The 20,740-nt window shown below is 36.1% G+C and overlaps 4 protein-coding genes across 4 annotated transcripts; 3 read left to right on the plus strand and 1 right to left on the minus strand.

Moving 5' to 3' along the window:
• The first annotated feature begins 723 nt into the window (after window positions 1–723).
• LOC132167479 (uncharacterized) lies at window positions 724–6,118 on the plus strand. Its single transcript, XM_059578472.2, has 7 exons — window positions 724–858; window positions 944–1,082; window positions 2,362–2,463; window positions 2,688–2,812; window positions 3,617–3,903; window positions 3,985–4,075; window positions 5,450–6,118. Exons 1-7 carry the CDS (start codon window positions 745–747, stop codon window positions 5,825–5,827), a joined length of 1,236 nt encoding a protein of 411 aa, XP_059434455.2. The 5' UTR covers window positions 724–744; the 3' UTR covers window positions 5,828–6,118.
• An 87-nt stretch (window positions 6,119–6,205) lies between these two features.
• Window positions 6,206–7,902, minus strand: LOC132167487 (uncharacterized). The gene is made up of 3 exons (XM_059578484.2): window positions 7,790–7,902; window positions 7,568–7,633; window positions 6,206–6,694 (listed from the first exon to the last, which is right to left on the minus strand). The coding sequence occupies exons 2-3, from the start codon at window positions 7,615–7,617 to the stop codon at window positions 6,460–6,462; spliced, it is 285 nt and encodes a 94-aa protein (XP_059434467.2). The 5' UTR covers window positions 7,618–7,633; window positions 7,790–7,902; the 3' UTR covers window positions 6,206–6,459.
• A 180-nt stretch (window positions 7,903–8,082) lies between these two features.
• On the plus strand, window positions 8,083–10,942 carry LOC132162255 (histone-lysine N-methyltransferase). Its single transcript, XM_059572517.2, has 3 exons — window positions 8,083–8,273; window positions 10,219–10,287; window positions 10,548–10,942. The coding sequence occupies exons 1-3, from the start codon at window positions 8,094–8,096 to the stop codon at window positions 10,743–10,745; spliced, it is 447 nt and encodes a 148-aa protein (XP_059428500.2). The 5' UTR covers window positions 8,083–8,093; the 3' UTR covers window positions 10,746–10,942.
• A 4,386-nt stretch (window positions 10,943–15,328) lies between these two features.
• Window positions 15,329–18,790, plus strand: LOC132169418 (caffeic acid 3-O-methyltransferase-like). The gene is made up of 4 exons (XM_059580483.2): window positions 15,329–15,744; window positions 17,826–18,139; window positions 18,234–18,298; window positions 18,369–18,790. The coding sequence occupies exons 1-4, from the start codon at window positions 15,329–15,331 to the stop codon at window positions 18,660–18,662; spliced, it is 1,089 nt and encodes a 362-aa protein (XP_059436466.2). The 3' UTR covers window positions 18,663–18,790.
• Window positions 18,791–20,740: the final 1,950 nt, after the last annotated feature.

Here is a 20,740-nt window from a genome sequence, read left to right on the forward strand (position 1 = left end):
TGATTCACCAGCACCTATTAGTTACCGGCTCTGGATTATATTGGTAGCATTATTTGGGAAATGTTTCGAGTGCTACCAATTTTAAATTTTATTATAATTTGTTTTTTTTTTTTACAATTCTTTGGGAGCATGAAAGGAGCTCAAGAATCAGTTTTAAACCCTTATGAGGTGGGATTATACTTAATAAAATGAAGGTCACTAGTTCGAATATTCCTTTTTTTCTTGTGCGGACATGTTAAAAAGAATTTTTAAACAATTTATTTTGGCTTTTTGACCCGATATTGAAGGGTGATCTCAAAAGAGAATGAAACATTTTCCTCATTTTGAGTTTTTTTGATAAATGCATTAATTGCTTTGAAGTATTTGAAGAATGTGTTCGTGTATGTAACATTGTGTGAAATGTTACGCAATTAAGAGTAAAAACTGTAGCAATTCATTATTATTATTATTATTATTATTTTATGTTACGCAATTAAGAGTAAAAACTGTAGCAATTCATTATTATTATTATTTTTTATCAGTAATGTTACTCTTTAAATTAATTTTATCACCTATTTTATTTTAAGTGACGTATTAGTTGATATAAAATGAGTGTTGGAAATATATGATAATGATATAAAAGGAGTATAATAAATGGGAGTAAAAAATGGTGAGCTGGCGACCAAACGCCGTGTATATCAAAGTCCTGACTTACGCGCCAAAAAAGAGAAAAAAGCAAATAACTCTTACTCGGTCTGTAGAGCAATGACGTCAGCAATCGGATGGTACGGACCTCTAATCGACCTCTCCAACGCCGCTCTCCACGTCGGCGATTTCGTTCAGCTTCTCGTTCTAGTTCACCGGTCCACGCCTGTTCAGGTCTCTCCCTATCTATGCGTCTGTCTGTGACTGTGTGATTTGTAAGAATTTCCTTCAAAATTTTGTTATTAATTGTTGCATGCAGTATAAGCTGTCGAATGGCGGAGAGGTGATAAAGACACACATTCAGGTCGGCGACAACACGCGACCATTTTTTTCGGTGTCCCTATGGCAGAAACAAATGGCATCATTGGCAGTTGCTGGTGATATCCTACTTCTACAAAGTGAGTTCCACTTTCATTTGTTCTTAATTAGTTAAAACCCTATATATGCATCCAAAATTATGTGGCTTGGGCCCAATGAAAAATGTTATTTGCCCATTTCTTGTGCATAAGGAGTTAACGGATCTCACAATTGGATGTGATAATAATGATACAAGATGAGAGGTGCACATAACGCGTGCAAACAATGCTATTTACAAAAAAAAAAATTTAAGCTTTGGATTGTATAAATGCACTTGAGGCTTAATGCAGTACGCATCTTTGAAGTTAGAAATATGAAAGCTGTGAAATTCAGCTGTAGATCGGTGGTCATTTCACATCACAAAAAAGGAAAAACAAAAGGGGATTACATGGATTAAGTGATGGTGTTCTTCTATGATAGTTCTACTGTTAAGCTTTTAATTGTTTTAGTATAATTTGATGTCTACATTTCACATGTTGGAGTTTTTTAATCTTATGTGCTTTTTAGATGCAACATTCGTTTGATTATTCATGTGTATGGCTTTGAGATTCTGGACATGCATGATAAAATTAAGGGGAAAATACTCTTAAGTTTTATCCCCCATGAACTGTGATAGATCTCAGTCATAGTTGGTATTTAAGAACGATTAAAGTTTCATTAATAATTTTCCTTTTGGTGGAAGTAACCAATTACAAAAATAACAATGCCTCCTCGGGCTTGGTTTGAGATATCACTCACCGTTTCTTTTTCTTGCTATTAATATATACACAACTAACACCTCATTCACACTTACTCCCAAACTACCATTTTTGATACCTAACCCCCGTCAACTACAAATTGGTTGCAATGAAATGGTAGTTTAAGGGGGTTGAATATCACAAATGGTTTGGAAAGATAAATGTGAATTAGGTGTCAGTTCATTGGGGTAAGTGTATTCTTCCCTAAAAATAACTTTGAAAGTAGAGTTAAAATTCACTTCACCGCATGTAAGTACAAGTTTCGGTAGAAATATAGCTTCTATTTCATCTCTTTCAGGATGAAAGAGCACAAGGCTTTGATGTTTCCTAAAGCTTCGTAGATTTCTGTGTTGCCATTTTGTCAATTGTGCTGTGCTTATGGATCTTATTGTATTTACAGTCTCTGGGATATTCACATTGGATTCTAGTAAATTAGAGTACCTTCTGTCGAACTTGTGTTCTATTAAACCATCTTCGTTTACGGTATTTCAATTTTAAAGTTTGATTTTCTGACTTATTCTACTGTTATAATTCTCTTAATCTTATTGAGTTTTGGATTTTAACATCTTTTTGCTTAACTCAGATGTCAAGATTACAAAATTTGGAGGTACTATTGAGGCCAGAACTGTTCAGTGCTCAATGTTACAATGTTTGATCCACCCTCACGAATCACTTTTCTCAAAGGGTATCTCATTTGGTTTTATTTCCTTGGAGACTTTGGGATGTTCTGCATAAATTACTTTGCTATTTACCCTTCTTAGATGATTCAAAATAATTAGTGTAAGACACATCATTCTTCTTATTCCACCTACTTAAAATTTAACTGATTTTAGGCACCAGCATGTAGTTAGTATGAAGTTTATTTAGACAAAACGAAAGGCACATAAGGTAATATCTTTATATTTTTAGGTGTTGATGACTTAATAGCCAATTGTCGAGTTGGGATAACAACAAAGGAAAAGCTTAGGAAGGTGATAGGATGGGTGCAGCAAGCTGGATCCACTCTTTGCAATATTGACTTGCACAGTTATCAAGTACTCTCTTTACCCTTCTATGTTTGCTGCCTTTTCAACTTTCACAGTCTTTTGACATGGCTAATAATATGTAACTGTTGCTTGTGGAACATGGATGCAGACTTACTTTTAAATGAACTAATTTTATGTAAAATGTTTTCTTCTACACTTTTAGTGGCTATGAACATGTGTTGAGCTGTGTCCAAGTGATTTCTATTGCATGCACATAAAATTTCCCATCTTTGCTGCTTTATGTTCTGTATATGCTTCCCCACTTTGTGGCTCTGTTTTCTATGCTTGGCTTCTTTTTCTAGTCTTCAATTGTCACTTCAGTTCACTTATAATGCACAGTGAGTAGAGTCGCATGCTGTGCCCTTTGCTTCTTAATTTCACATTTAATTTTTGGTAATATTATGTTTCCTTATCATGTCTTATTACGTACACATATCCATTATCTAGGTAAAGAAAGATTCCTCCATGAACTTACATTCTTTCCCTCTTGAAATAGCTTTCAGTTAGCATATAAGCTCAAAATTGTGCAGGGTATCAGTAGTATTTTTACAACAGACAGATACTAGTTTCATTTGAAGGATTATGCCATCATACTAAATGCTTATACATATAAAACCTTGATACCCCTATTGTTAATGGGAAAGCTTATCTCTTTTCTGTTGCATGTAGACCCTGGGTGAGGAGTGAGTTATTTGCTTTCGGTGATTTTTCTGTATTCAGATGTATTTTGCGTCTTCATTTCATATATCTGATCTCCATGTTCGACTGCATCATCTAAATATTTGGACGAATTACTGATAACAACTTGCACAGAAAAAGAGGCATTTTTCAAGAAACTGGAAAGTGGTGGAAGAGAGAAAATCTAGGGACTGTGTTTCCCTTTCAGAGGTATCATGTCTAACAAACTCCTGCAAGGCAGTTTTTCATGCATCGATTGGGGAAATTTTTCTGCCATTTATCCAGATAGCTCTTGGTGATTTCGAGGAGGAAAAGATGTTTCTCAGCAGGAGATTATATAGAACTGGAGATGATAGTTTAGCGGAGGATCTCATTTGCACTGGCTGCCAGCTGTGTGGTTCCCCGTTGAATTTGGAGTATAGGTATGGAAGATTATATTGTCTCCTTTGTTGCAATGGCAATCAGTACGATCACTGAATGCCTTTTACCTTTTATTGAAGCAGGTCCATGTTTGAGCAAAACACCATTCCACTCTATTGCTCAAAAAGTTCAGACCGTCTTCGTGCAGTAAGCTTGATATATAGACCCTTTATGGTATGGATTTGTTCTTGCACTTGTTGTGATTTGCCTAATTTTCTGTCCTCATAAATATAATGAAAATGCCACAACTTTTATTCTTGAAGGAAAACCGTATGTTCACTGGGGTTATCCATGTTTATCCCATGCACTGAATTAAACTCTCCACCTATCTTCACAGTATCTTGTCACTTCGCATGTAACAAAATCATTTTGGAGTAATTTACATTCTCTAACTGAAATGGTGAGAGGGAAAGTACTAAGTACTTCAGATTTATTCAGTAGAGCTAGACAAGGACTAATTGATATCAACTAACTTAATGCTCGTTAATGTGGAGAACTGCAAAATACATGAGTTGCAAAAACATGAGGATGTATTTCTCAAATCCCTGAAATAACAATGTATCCATAACCAAGCAGAAAAGAGGAGGGGATCAGTCCATCACTTGGTATGAAGACAAATGTTTTAGAACCTAAAATCTTCCGAAAAAATGGACTTGCAACATTTTAATCAATAAACAATGGACAGACTATTATGTTATTATTATGGTATTAAGATTGTTTGATAGACCTAATGTGCAGGTGGAATTTCTGGTTTAATGATGTTAAATGCTTATGTTATTATTACATTTTGGGCCTTACACAATTACTTCCTTTATACATAGCTTCGAAAATGGTGATTTCTGGTTTAATGATGTTTTTTCCTTATGTGGTTATTATATTTTGGGCCTCTCAGTAGTACTTCCTTGAAGTACATAGCTTCATGAATGGTGATTTCTATACTACTTCCTGGTCTTGAAAGATAGTGTTTTGAAATCTTGATGACATGGTGATTTAGAAAGCCCATGCTTTCATGGAGATTTAATATTCAGAGGTTAGGACTTAAGATTGGAACTTGGCATTCCATCACACCCTAAACCATGATACAACTGAAGTTCTTTCTCTGCCTTTTCTTCTGGGAGTATCTGTTATGCATACATGCATGTGCGGGTTGGCTTTTTCCTTTTATTTTTGGCTCGCAAGAGAAATTGGTATTTGCCTCCCTTCTACGTGGTAGATTGCTCTTGCCTCAATTTCAGAAAGAGGAAATCATTACATAGGCCGGATGACAGATTTATTCGATTTATCTCCTTAGTTCCTTCTTATATTTTAATGGCTCATGAGTCGCCAATTTTTGTTGCGGGCATTCTCCCCACTCGTCTCTTCAAGAAACAACCTAAAGAAAAACCGTGCAAACATCTGAATTGAATTTATTGTAATAACATTGTTTTAGATTCTTCTTCATTGTCAACAATAATCTTGTAATTGGCAACTACTTTAGATTTTGTTATTTTTTGCATGTTCTCCTCTGTATTCAACATGCTAAGTGCTAATCTCTGCCTGCAAATGCAGTTATACGTATGGGATGAATCAAAATACTTGCCCCTCCTCGTCAGGAACAAGGCTGCAGAAGTCTTGTTTGGAAACATCAAGGCTGAAAGAGTATACTTATGCTATAGAGGGCAAAGCCATGACTGGAACCCTAATCCAAAAGATGTTCAAGGTTCTGATTCTTCATATGCACATAAGAATCTCAAATGGAAGGAAAATCACCATTGTGATAAAAAGATGAACTTCTATTCGATTTGGTTAATTTTTCTGAAATTGTTGTTGCAACAAGGAAAAAACACTCCTTTGAAATTTGAAGTTACTGTAAATGCTAGTTTAGATAGGGCAAACGGGAGGTTTGAAATGGTTTCTATGTCAATGCCATGCTTCAGAGCAAAATGATCCGATGTACATTTCATACCTGCAATTGAGGAATAAATGTTACATTGTTTTCGTTTTAATTACCCAGTCTTGCAAATCAAAATATGAACAAGGGGAAGTGTTTGGAGATCTTCAAAGAAGATATACAGTTTTCTTTAAGCGAATAAAAATGATTTTCTTGTGTCAAATGTTCAACTTCGAGTACATTTGGCATCGCAACTTTGCAGACTAAAAAATGCGATTTAAAAACAAATCGCAGAAAAAGCTAACTTATCTCAATTTGCAACCTCACAACTTTGCTGCAAAGCTAAGGTGAACTGAATGTGTAGAAACCACCTATAGAAGCGTATCTTCAACCTAACAAACCAGGCCCCTTCTCCGAGTCTCCAAAGAAATCAATGAAAAATGAACAAGAAGTTTGTGTTATTGACTGATAATAGATTTGCGGCTGATAAATAGTTGGAGTTGTACCACAAACAACTGTAGAGTGATATTTGAAGTGATGAACAAGTGAACAGTGAGAAATCAAAACAAAGGAAAACAAATACCAATTCACCAAAGGACTGTCAAGAACTATTCATCTTTTACAGCCAAACAAGTTGAACAAACTGACAGCTACCAAACATGAGGCATATGAGAATATAAGCTTCAGATCAGGAATCCGCTGCTGTCTCGGCAAGAGAAGCTTCAGCTGCAGAATTTTGAGCTTCTAATAGCTTCATTTGGCGTTCCGCATGTTCTCTTTCACAAGCAGTGATTCCCATGATAATATCAAGCATGGTACCAGTTGTGCCAAAGAACACAAGGGGTGCTAGAGATTTCCGTTTTATACCCACTGGAATTGCTAGCAAAGCCCCTGCCACTGAAAAAACCCATGTGCCTAGTGCGCTGCAAACATTTGACATTCAGTAACACTCATATTTCTATTAAAACACTTTTATTTTCTTGAGCAAATACAGGATTACATAACTAAAAGAAAACAAACAACATGCCAACTGCAACAACAACAAAAAGATGTTCATCTATCGTGTCAAAGAGAAGCTTGAGATGTGACTTTATAAAATGAAGCTATATTTGCAAAATTGCAAGGATTGGAAATAAACAGTTTGACAGAATTTCTTTTTTTCTTCCTTCCAAGATCATAGATGGACAAAGGAATCAAAACAATTGAAATGAGAAGCACCAATATAACTCTGGAAATTATTATGTTAAACAATTGAATGCAAATCAATAAGGTGTGAGTCATAAGCAAAATTCCTGATTTATTCTGCCCCCACCAAAAAGAAGAAGAAGACAAAAAAGAACTTCAATGATGGAATTTTAGATAAGTAGCATACTTGGTTACTTAGATGTTCAAGATATGCACAGCTCAAAATATCTGAATGACTTGCAGATAGCTATGTGATTGATTGTACTTGTCAAATAAACACAAACAGATCTCTTCGTTACACTTATGCTCATCAAGAATGGGTAACATAACATTAAAATATAACTCACAAAATGGGAAGAACCTGCTTAAGAATCTAGGTTATAAAGAGATTTAGGAAAGCCTATTACACACCTCTACGCCAAAAATGTCATCAACTAGAACCCAACAAACAATCTCAACTACGCCAAAATTGAGGTTAAGTAGAAAAGCATCACAATTTTCAATCCCCATTTGCTGTATTACTAGAGAGAACTCTTAATTCAACACCATAACATAGCAAGAGAGATAAATAGAAAAAAAAAAAAAAAAAAATGTGAAAGAAAAATACCGACTTGGAAACTGAGCAGTCTTCGAGCTGCTTGACAGTCTCTTCGCCTCCCATTTCCCCACTCTTCAACCTGTTTCACTCGTCATTGTGATTAAGAACAATCATGAAACTGTATAGTACATGTAAACTTTTTTCTGATTATGGAATTTCGATAACTGAAGTCGATGTAAAGAGCAGGTGAGAAATTTTCAAGTAATACCCAAAAGGCCAAAGCCCTCAAACCTACCAAATCCGAAGCAAATCTCTGAAAACCCCTTTGGACCTGCGAAATAATCCAAGGTTCGAAGCTTGCCTGATCAAAACCCGAGTGAGGAAGACGAAGATGGTACTCTCCGCTGACAAAATGTGATTAGGGGCTCCCCCGGTTCAACTTCGATCCAAGACCCGGCCCGATCCATTGCACCCTTTAATAGGCCTTACTTAGAAGAAATTACCGTGGGCCTGTGGCGGAAGCCCAATGCTTACCCAGCTAAGCTAAGGTATAAATCTGGTGTAACTCGAAAGGGAAAACTCAAGTTGCGTAATGAAAGATGAAAGGAATAGGAGGGCCGCTTCTATGCATAGGCGATCTGCTCAGCGATCTTGGAGAATCGGACGGTGCTGATCCTCCACACCACCATGAAACCCCTCTCTCATCGTCTTCCTCTTCCATTTCCAGCCCCATTGACACCCCTCAAGCGCAAACATTGGACCTCACCAAGCTCTTCCAGGTTCACTTCCCGTTCAACTTCATTATATTATTATTATTTCCGTTCGTTTAGCTCTCAATTTGTGTGAACTTATTATTATACTAGATCTTAGGGAGTACCCATTAGGAAACTCGAACCAATTTTCCAATTGCAAAGGAATCTTCTCGAATCAGAAGATTGGTTAACGGATAAGGAACTTTTAAAGGTTATGATGCAAAATTGGAAAACAATGGCTGGAATTTAAGGAAGCACTCTGAGCTTGTTCATATGGGGTTCGTAGTTTCGGGTCAAATTGATTTCTAGTGGTCTTGTTAAAAAGAAAAAGGAAAAAACTAAGTTGGTAGGAGTCAAAAGAACTGGTCTAGAGTAATTAATTGTCCTAAATGATCTCCAGCTCTGAAAGATGGCTTGGAATTGTAGCAATATATTCTTAACATTGTCCTTGAGTAATTAACTGGAGTAAGAGTTTCATTTGCCATCTGTAGCACTCAGCTAAACTGAACTGGTAGGATGGCACAATTCATCCGAGTTATTACTTATTTGTGATTGCTTAGCGCTCTCAGATTGTAAAATGAATCACAAATCTTGATGGTGATCTACGCACTTGAAGAGAGTTTCTTTTGGCCTAGAAAGCAGGGTTACTTCAAAATGGCTGAAGTATTTAGTCCGACACGTATCGGCCATGATACGGCTCGGACAATTGGGTTGGGACAAAATAAAACTTTCTTCATAAAAAATGGAGTTTTGCAATACTTGTTTCAAGTTATTTTGAGTAGAAGAGGGAATCTAATTTATCTGAACATTTGAAGGACCAAAAAGCAAATTGATTGATGTTATTTTAGGGATATTTATGGGTATTGTATTTTGAGGTTATCTATGGAAGCTAAATATGGAGACAGTTTCTTTATACTTTAAGTATGTGCTTCTTTCCTATTTATTATTGCTTGAAAATTAGTTTTGGATATTTAATCTTTTAATGCTTGTTATTTATCTTGTTAAAAAAATAAAAAATTTGATGTAAGTAAAGCTGAATACCAAGTTTAATTGTGTTAATTTTGTGGATTTCTTCAGATTCTAAATGCTATACACAAGCGAATGCCTATTTCCAGCCACTAGATATGATATGGTGATTTTATTTGCCATCAGCTCTATGTGGAGCCTATCTTTGGTTTATTTATAGGCCATTGTGCTCATACCCTCTACTCACTCTTTCTAGCCTTCCTCTTTTCCTTGTGGGTCTTTTAAGTTAAATCATCTTGCCACTCCTTATGTGTAAAGTGTTAGTGCTACCTTGAAGAACCTTTTGGCGTTCATGAAGATTTCTATCCAATATGATGCTCTGTAACAAGCATTACAACTGAAAAGTTTAAAGTCTTTCTCAACAGCTCATTGACTTTGGACAAGTGAACTTACTGTGGCTTGTGGGATGATAACAAGTATTAGGAGTGTAGCTATCCCATTTATTCACCATTTTCTTATTTTTGAATATAGGCTTTCTAATTTCATTACTTATCAAATATATATATATATATATATATATATATATATATATATAGGCTTTCTAATTTAAGGATTATATTCTCAATTTCATTGTCGCCACTGGGTATACATAACAATAAATAACTGAAGTATTTAAGGTTTACATCTCAAAGTATTGGGTCTCAAACACTAATTTGAAAAGCTCCATATTTCTAAATAATAAATATATGGGAGAGTCGTGTGTTGCATGGAATGCCTTGTAACTCCAGAGTAGACTAACTTTGCTTTGCGTTACAAATTTGATCCTGTAATTTTATTTTTTTACATGTTGGTTCTGAAGTAACGGTAATCCTAGTAATTGCTGATCAGAAATGTAAGCATTTCAAATCTACCAGAAATGATACTATCTTCCCAATTTTTATTCACTATCTCCAGTATATATAGATTCTACTGCAAGAAGCATCTAATTCCATTGATCTTGCTTCAGGAAGACTATGACCGCTTGAATGAGGCGCTCTCTGGCACAGACCACTCATGGACAGCTCTAACCCTAAAGGTGAAATTGAAGTCCGGGTAGTATACTTGGTTTTTTTTTTTTTTTTGGGGGGGGGGCGCCCTTTACACAAAAAAACTTGCAATCATTTCACAGCTGATAGCTTTTCACACAAACATGTGTTACACCACATGAAACTTGAGACGTTGTCTTGTTCTACACCCTCGAGCTGTTTGAAGAATGCTGTTTCCTTGAGAAAAAAAGAGTGTTTTTCTTTATTCTGACCATGTTGCTAAACTTTCCCACTTTTGTTTTTTTGGTAGTTATGCTCTGCTCTGGAAAATGCAAACAAATTGGTCCATTCCACCAACTCAAATGTGAGGCTGCTGTCAGAGAAGGTTGGAGAGCTCGAGAAAGTAGTCAAGAGAGGAGACTCTGCCTTAGCATCAGCCAAGGCCATCCATCATGTCTGTTTGAACCAAAAGCAAGGACCATTTAGCGGCAGTGAAAATACCAGATAATCATATCAGGATCAAGGTTATTGAAAGTCAGATTTATAGGATGTTTTATGTTACTTGTCAGGAGCGTACAAAAACCCCTCTTCTTTGTTAAAGATCAGAAAGAATGGAGGATATAAAACGTATGCACCGTGAAATGTGAAAGGTTTTGAACATTGTAAGGCTCCCTTTGGCTATACGATATTTGCCCCCCTTGCTTTTTTGAAACAATTTCTCTTGCATTTCATCACAAAAACAGAGTACTTGACTCTACATAGAAAGAGCAAAAAGCTCTTGGGATACAATATCAGCTATACAACTGGGTGCTTCGTTTCTCCAGATGCGGTCGATGGGCCCATTAATTGCAAATTTCGCCAGTCCATGAGCCGCTGCATTTGCCTCCCTATTGACGTGCCTCACCTCCCATCTTCTAAAATCCCCCAGAAGTGTCTTTGCGTCCTCAACCACTTGTCCATATCGGCTCCACTGGTATGCCTTACAGTTTATTGCTTGGACAACCGTTTTGCAATCTCCTTCAAAAATGACTTCTTGAATCCCCATTTCACGGCTAAGTTCAATGGCCCTAAGTGCTCCCATTGCCTCTGCTATAACCGGTTCTGGGTAAGCCTCCACATTTTTGCACAGGGCGGCAGTGATCTTGCCCAAGTGATCTCGGACCAGCACGCCTATCCCCATACTCTTGCTCGTATTATCCAGGGCCACGTCCCAATTTGCTTTAAAAATTCCCACAGGAGGACTCTGCCACTTGATCTCCCGTCTCTCCTCAACAGCAATATTTGTTCCTCTTTCCTTAGCCTGGGCTGTTTTATATTCCTGCAACCGCCTCTCTGCAATATGGACAACCTGGACTGGGTGAGTAAATAGGCCCCCATGCAACACTGAATTTCGACGGGACCAAATCCCCCAAGCTATTTGCACACACAGCTCAATCTCCTCCTTATTACATTTGCTCCGGAGAAGTTCCATAAACTCCATAGCTTCTGTGTCTAAGCTGTGGCACTTTTGGATTTTCCGTGGACCCACCCCCCAGACATCTTGAGCCGCTGGGCATTGCCATATAACGTGCTTGCCTGTTTCTATTTCTCTCTCACAGAGCATGCATATAGCATCCTTCACCACCCCTTTTCGGAGGAGGTTAGCTTTTGTGGGTAATATATTGTTGCACAGTTTCCATATGAACACACGCACATTGTTAGGAACTTCTAACGCCCATATAAGTTTCCACATCTCTGTCCCTCTTTCCGCTGTTGATACCTCTCCCAATGTCTTCCTAGCCTTCTCCTGCTCCAAATAATATGCGCTTTTTACTGTAAAATCCCCCGTCGGTGAGGCTCTCCATATTTCCTTATCGGGCTGCTGGTATTTACTAACCGGCAGACTACATATTAGCTCCGCTTCTTCCTCCACGAAAATGTCACGGATTAAATGAACATTCCATCCAGTCCCACCAGGTCCCATCAGCTCACTCACCGTAGCATCTGCTTCCAATCTAATCACCGGGGATTGTATTGTAAAAGTAGTGGGTCTAGGTAGCCACCGATCTCCCCAGATGCGTACATTTCGTCCATCTCCTATACGCCAAATAAGCCCCTCAAGAAGAAGATCCCTGGCTGACATGATACTTCTCCAGACTAGAGAAGGTCTGCTGCCAATAGTTGCCTCTTTAAATGACCCTTTAGCAAAATATTTTGCTTTTAGAATCTCTGCCGCCAGACTTTTGGGATTTTTTATGAGTCTCCAACCTTGTTTTGCAAGCAAGGCTTTATTAAAACAATGAAGATCCCGAAAGCCCATGCCGCCCTGCGCCTTTGATCGCCCCATCTTTTCCCAACTCATCCAATGAATCTTCTTTTCATTCTCCTTGTGTCCCCACCAAAACTTTTGCATGAGCGAGTTTAGCTCCTTGCAAAGAGTCTTAGGAAGTAGGAACATACTCATGCTATATGTAGGTATAGCTTGGACAACCGCTTTCAAAAGAATCTCCTTCCCGGCCTGAGAGAGAAATTTTGTCTTCCAATCATTGATCCGATTTCTCACTCTTTCCTTGATATTTTGAAACTCTTGAACTCGGGATCTCCCCACCAAAGCTGGAAGTCCAAGATATTTATCATATCTGTGCGTAGCTGGCACACCCGCCAACTGGAGAATGAATGCCTTTTGATCTGAGCTGGTATTACGACTGAAGAAAATAGAGGTCTTGTCTCTATTTAGTCGTTGTCCCGATGCCTTCTCATATTTTTCCAAAATGCCCGTAAGATTAAGCCAGTCTTGGGAGGTGGATTTGCAGAACAAGAGGCTGTCATCTGCAAAAAACAAATGAGATAATCTTGGCCCCTTAGGCGAGGTTGGAACACCCTTCAATAACCCTGTGGACTCCGCCTGTTGAAGTAATGCACTCAAAGCTTCAGCACAAAGAATAAACAAATATGGTGAGAGGGGATCGCCTTGTCGAATTCCCCGTGAAGGTTTAATAGAACCTTCAGGGGTGTTCCAACCTCGCCCCCCTTGCTTTTCTTTCTTTCTCTTTAACATTGTTTGGTTCACTTTTGTTTAACTGCATATTCTCACATTGGAGCTGTGCAAATAATACTTTTCCTTATATATTATGAGGACAAATTCCTTGGGCGACTTTGTCAACCCAACGCAAAGATCTAAAGGTTCAATATGGGATTTTGTGTGATAATTTATATACCATATGCTCTGAAAAAAATAAATAAGTCAATACCATGTGAGTCAAGTTCTGTGGCCTTGGAACAGAAATTAGAGATATCGTAATCTAGAGCCCAATAACTTTCGCATTTGTCCTATCAACAAAAGCTGAAAATTCGTGTTTGTTTGTCGGGTTTGGGTCATTTTAATGTGAAAGCATGTGTATAAAACTATATATGTCAATTCTAATTCGTTAATTTCATGTAGGATTTGTGTCATAAATTGTTACTACTAATTGTCGCGTGTCGGGTTCGGGTTTTGTCGAGGTATTGGTATTTATTTGATTATATAAGGTCGATTCTAACCAAATCTATTTAATTAAATAAGTTATACCTCACAACTCTAACTCACTAATATCATGTTGAGTTCATGTTAAATTTACAGGTTGCGTAAAAAATTATTAGTCCTAATTAAAAATCGCTCATAAAAAATAAATGAATAATCAATCGTTCAATTCATTAAATACCCATACCTAAAGACTACGGCCATGCCTTAAGATCAAATCTACGAAAGTCGGAAGTGCTATGGGAATGCACAAAAATTCCACCCAATGGAATATTAATGGATTAAAGGCTAATCAATTGAAAAAAAAAAGAAGAAAAAAAAAGGTGTAATTATAAATAATCCTCACCAACTTATGAGTAATTCTAGGTGACTTACTTGTGTTTTACTAAGATGATGTGGCTATTAAAATTACCATTGAACTTGTGATTAATTATTATTGAATTTTAATCAAAAGATGATTTTAATAACCGCATCATTCTTAGTAGGATACAAGTAGAACACAAATACGCTACCTAGAATTACTCTGAACTTAGACATAAAAGTGTTCCTTGTCCATAATTCCCACGAATCATTCTTTCCTGTTTCTTGTCTCTTGTTAGGAAAATACAGGGACTACAAAATGGACCACTTATTTAAGTATGCCCCTCCCCTCAAGCATGTGGTAGGTTATTTATTTATTTATTTTAAAGCAAGTAAAACTATATGAAAGGAGGAAGAAGAGAGATTACATGGAATAGACCCCACCTAGCAGCACTATCAATTCTACGGCGCACAATCTAGTTCAATGGATATTTATTTGTCAAAATGTATACATATATACTACTCTCCTTAATTAATTCTTAGCCAAACTCTTAGATAGAATCTTCCCCCAAGAATATCTTATGCTCATAGCTAGGGAAGGAGAACGTACTATTGTTAACAATTGATAATTGTGCTCACTTCTCTTTCTACCAACCCTAGAACTCCTTATCAATGTGGTGCGAGCAAGGTTGGTAGTTGTGCTCACTACTCATAAAAATTACATATACCTAACTTACATTGTAAGAGTGCAATTAAAAGGATTTTTTTAGGGACTGAGATTCCCTATAATTTTTTAAAAATTTGAGATTCTTAAATTCATAAATTTCAACCGTTCATCTTATATAGGCGTCTAAAATAAGCCATACTTTAGTATCTAATGAGAAAATTTAATGAGGAAGTTACCCTTAAAGAATTTAATAAGCCATGTTTCATCATTAAATGCTGAAACATGGCTTAAGTTAAAATTTATGAATTTGAGAATCTTAAATTTAAGAAAAATTTTAGGGGATCTCAATCTGTTTTTTGGACCGTTTATTTTAAATTAATAGTCCAAATCATGGCAACAATAAAAATTAAACAAAAGGTGAGTTGAGCGGTTTTGTGTCAAAATAGTGGTTTGATCACCTCCAAATAGTGTAGGGTGCGAAAAGACAACCTAGCCAAGTTAGGCATACGTCTTAATCTTACAATATTGTTAGCCTTTAACGTGCATAGCTTCTATAAATAAGATTAGTTTGATTACATAAATAAATAAATCCAGAATCACGTAAAATTTATATAGAGTACTGAGAATGGAGTTTACAGGAAAGCAGAGTACTAGTAGACAGGACGAAGAGGATGAAGCAATTATGTATGCAAGCGTATTATGTAGCTCTTTCATTTTCCCAATGGTGTTGAATGCATGCATAGAGCTCAAAGTGCTGGAGATCATTAACAAAGCAGGCCCCGACGTGCAACTCTCGCCTTATACTATCGCCTCTCACCTTCCAACTCGCAATCCTCATGCGCCCGTTGTGCTGGACCGCATGCTGCATCTGCTTGCTTCCTACTCTCTTCTCACTTGCTCTGTGCACGCTCTCGATGATGGCGAGGTTCAAAGACGTTACGGGCTCACGCTTGCCGGGAACTGCTTCGTTAGAAGCGTCGATAAAGGGTCGCTGGCCCCATTTTCACTTTTCTTTCGCCACCAGGCTATCATGAACACGTGGTATGAATATACTTTTTGTTTTTGTTTTTGTTTTTTTGTTTTTTTTTTTTTAAATATACTTCTTGTTAAACTACTAGTTATCCTAAAAACTTAAGCAAACTCTCTTTTAATAGGTGAGGGGTGAATAAGGCCCGCTCAACTTTTAAATGGGCCTTATTTTTTTTTAATAGTTATATATTAATTAAATAATATTTATTTTAATATTATTATTATTATATTTAGAGTTCTAATTTTTATTAATCCTTACAAAAATAAACACAACCATAAAAAAATCATTTTTTTTAAATTTTTTTTTATGAATCAATTCAAGAACCGCCCCAAATCTCTGCTAAGCACATGTTCCAAAACTGAAGCACACAAAAGCAAACTAACAAAAAAAAAAAAAAAAAAAAAAAAACCTCCATAAATATTATCAAGAACCCATACAAAATTATATATATATTGTGGCAGTAACTTCCTCACTTAATTCTTTGATATACCTATGTTTCGAACAAAACCCATCAAAAAATTTGTCAAAAACCAATACAAAACCCACTAGAAAAATCAAGCACATAAATAGACATTACAAAAAAAAAAAAAATCAATTTATTTATTTATTTTTTTTTATGAATCCTTACCTCTTTGATACACCTGTTTCAAACAAAACCTACCAAAAAAATTGACAAAAACCCATACAAAACCTACAAGAAAAGTCAAGTATGGAAATAAACATTACAAAAAAAAAAAAAAAAAAATCAATATTTTATTATTATTATTATTATTATTTTTATGAATCTTTACCCCATTGATACACCCGTTTCTCTATCTCGCCCAACCTCTCTCTCTCTCTCTTCATCTCTCTCCATCACGTTCTATTTTGAGTGAAACTAAGGAGAGAGAAAAAAGAAGATAAGAGGGGAGGTTGTCGACATTGGAAAAAAAAAAAAAGAGAGAAAGAAAAAGAAAAGAAATAAAGTGGATGGTTAGGTAGGGTTAAAATGATCTTTCAATATCAAATAATTTCTGATGCATAGGTAGAAATTGGGTTATTATATTCGGGCCTTATTAAATTGAGGCATTTTTTAAATTACTTACTTATCATGATTAGATGCTTTAAGTTTTTATGAAAAAAAAAATAAAAAATTAGGCCTAATTTTAAAAAAAAAATTATTATTTTAAATTTTTTTTGGGCAAAATTTTTTTTTTTGGCCTTATTAATCCGGGGGCCCTAGGTTAGCGCCTCACTCACCTAGTGGTCTAGCCGGCCCTGGGGGTGAATTGATGGAGTCAGGGTTCGATCTCAAGACCTTTGGCTTTGATACCACAAAGAAATTTGTGGGCCTAACACATCTCATAAAACCGGTTAAATAAGTGAAAGTTGTCCATTCCTTATAAACATGCCCAAGATCTTGTTCACAGGTAATGTGAGATTATTCCTCAACACACGTGCAAGACAGTATTTTTCCTGGTCATTGTCACAGGGTAAGTAGTGTGAGCCACATTCGTCCTGTGGTAGGCTTTAATACCATGTTAAACCACCAGTTATCCCAAAAGCTTAAGCTGATACCATGTTTAACACTTACGTGTAATCACACCATAAACGATCATTTGGTTTCAAAAGTTTAATAAATGATACCTTACCAGATCCCAGCAAAGGCAAAATGAAGTTTTTTTTGTTGTTGCTAAATTACTAATTTCATCCCTAGGCCACGGTTTATACTTGTATTAAATCGGTCGACTCCCTCTGATCGAACTCAACCAAATCCTTCACTACGTAGAAAGTAGGGGTGTAAATTAAACCACATTACATGAGCGGATTATAACCTTATTCCACATCCTCATCTGTACTTTATGAGGGGCGGCTTGTTGTTGTTTTTTCTAAAGCTTTTTATGAGTTTTTTGTTTTTCGTTTTTTGTTTTAAATAGGCTTAATCTAATCTTTTATCTAATGAAATACACTAGCAAGTTAATTATAATATGAAAATACAAACTGAATCATATATAGTGAATGCATAGTGGTTCTTAACCCCCCCACAACACCCTTGCCATGAGTTTATCGAGTAATTTTTTTTTTCTTCCCAATTTCTTTGGACTCTTGTTAGTTTCCAGTTGAAGGACGCGGTGCTTGAAGGTGGCTTTGCATTCGAGAAAACCCATGGAATGCCGATTTATGAGTACAACAACGTAGTAGATCCTACATTCGGAGAGGCTTTCGATGAGGCAATGGGTCAATACTCCACCCTTATCACGAAACAAATCCTCAAAAAATACAAGGGTTTTGAGGGCCTTTCATCATTAGTTGATGTCGGTGGCGGAGTCGGCTCCACCCTCAACTTGATAGTCTCCGACTACCCTTCCATTAAGGGCATTAACTTCGATTTGCCTGAACCATTAAGGAATGCCCCGTCTTATAATGGTTCGTATCGCGTTTTTAAACTTAAAATGTGCGATTTAAAAAATAAAAATATTTAACGGTCATATGTCTCATCATTCATCCATGCATGATGCAGGCATAGAGCATGTTGGAGGCAATATGTTTGAAGAAGTTCCGAAAGGCGATGCCATAATGTTGAAGGTGAGTACAAAGTTTTCTTCCAAATTCGATTGGAGGGTAAAATAATTTATTAAACTGGTTTTCATGACAGCAAATACTCCATAACTGGGAAGATGAGGAATGCTTGAAAATATTAAGGAATTGCTACAAAGCGTTGGGGGAGGGCAGAAAGGTAATTGCGATTGATTCATTTGTGCCTGTGGCTCCGGAGACGACCCTCATGGGTAGTTTTGCTTCCCAGTCTGACAGTATTATGTTTAGTATGCTTGGAGGAAAAGAAAGGACGGAGATTGAGTTCAAGGCCTTGGCCTTAGCAGCTGGTTTTTCAACTTCCCGAGTTGCTTGCTGTGCTTCTGGTTATTGGATCATGGAGTTCACCAAATAATTAACAGGATGAAACTAAATTGGTGTTCGATGGGACGTCACATGTCATCTTCTCATTGGAGGTGATCAAAAGATAATTTGATTTGTGTTTTAATAAATTACTGAAACACCAAATATTGGTCCATAAGCATTAATATATGGTAAACGTTTGTAATTTTTATTATTTTTTCATAAATAAGGGGATTATCATTACTTTTTTTTTTTTTTTTCTTTTTTCTAGTCATATATACCACTGTGGAGTAATTAAGGAAGGCCCGGCCTGTCCAGCTCGAAAAATTTCTTCTTGGGCCCAAAAAATATGCAGTCTAGCTAATCGGACTTGATTATTGGTGACCTATAGCTCAGCCAGCCCAAGCAAACCCGGCCTTAAAATTCATAATATATTATTTTTAAAAAATTAAACACATTTTTGTTAAGATTTTAACCATGGCCTCATTTATTTGATTATTCAACAACCCAAGTTTGGATATAACCTAAGAAAAAACAGCAATACCAAATTAATATTGCAGTACACAACCAAAAAAAAAAAAAAAAAAAAGGTTCCAAGACCTAATAAATCATCGTAAGAGAAAGAAGACAATAACATCAAATACCTCCCATTCGGTCTTTACTCTTTAGTGTTTTTTTTTTTTTTGGAAGTGGTCTTTAGTGTTAATAATGCTCCTATTTGCACATTCTTTAAGAAAAAGGCTCATTGTCTTACCCCATATATATATATATATATATATATATATGAATTTAATATGCACCCGGTTTCCCAGTTTCGGTTCCGGTTTTTGGGTAATTTCTGACACTCCTATCCATAATGCTTTCAAAACCCATAAATAGCTCTTTAAACAAAGGCAATTAAGGCTTAATTTGCTTTTTATTAATTAGCCAATACTATAATATCTCTTCAATGCCATGCCAACTATAATTATTGAATTATGGATATTCTGAACCAGAAATTAATATTGCTAACTTTCCATCTTAGTTGTTGGTTAGGCTCTTTATAAGATTTTAATTATATCGAGCGAATATGACATGAGTACAACATGCATCCTGCGCTCCACGTGGAAGACGATGGAAAAAATAATGGATTAAGATAAAGTTTCGAGCCAAAGTGAATGTTTTAATATTAAGTCTCACGAATATATTAGCCTTTAGCCAAAGTATGATTTTGAAGTTTTTTGGTAACCGGATTTGCCTTTTCTTTAGTAGCATGTATTTGTAAAAACATAAAATATGCAACATTAGTCGTCGGTATGAAAATAAGTGTGAAGAATTGTATTACTCTTTGGGAATTAGAAAGCCACCCAATATCTTAATTAGTAAAAAGCATCGATGAACCATGGTAGTTCGGCAAATGAATCGTGTCATTTAAAAGATGAGAACTAAAAGAAAAATTGACGTTAGTATGAAAATATATTTGTTAGAAAAGTGATAATGAAGCTTCGATTACATGTGATAGGCATTTTTTATCGACCGCCTCATCGCAGTCATTGTTAATAGACACACTTAATCTTAGCCATCCAACCATTGAATTAGTACGTTACATACTGCTATCAAGACGACCTCTACTTAACCTTTTGGTCAAGCTACTACTATGAGACCGGATTATATTTTATTCATTTTTCATTTATTTCTAATATTGTTTTAGGTGTTTGTTAGGATCCCCACCCCCTCCTATTTCAGTTTTATTTCTATTAATACTATAGTTGTTAAATTATATTATCATAGTTCCTTTGTGTTAAATTATTATATAATTACAGTACAAAATAATCATGACTATATATCTAGGCAAAAGAACTCTGTGTTTATCACTTTATACCTTTCTTTCTTTTTTCTTTTTAATTGTTAAGTTACTTTATCCCTTTCATTAATTAAATATACTGGTAGCTTTGTCACTTTAATCCTTTGATACAGAATAAGTCCAAACACTTTTTCTAACTTGTACATGTGTTGCATTGATTTGCCTGTTGTTCAAGAAACAATATTTCAACGACTTAGGTTAATATTGAAAGGAGGATTTGAATTTATGAACAACTTAAATGGTAGCTTGCTGCCTCCGATCCCAAAGAATCTCTAACCCCTTAATAG

The sequence above is a fragment of the Corylus avellana genome, chromosome 2 (assembly GCF_965113065.1).
Source record: "Corylus avellana chromosome 2, dhCorAvel1.hap1.2, whole genome shotgun sequence".
Taxonomy (NCBI): Eukaryota; Viridiplantae; Streptophyta; class Magnoliopsida; order Fagales; family Betulaceae; genus Corylus; species Corylus avellana.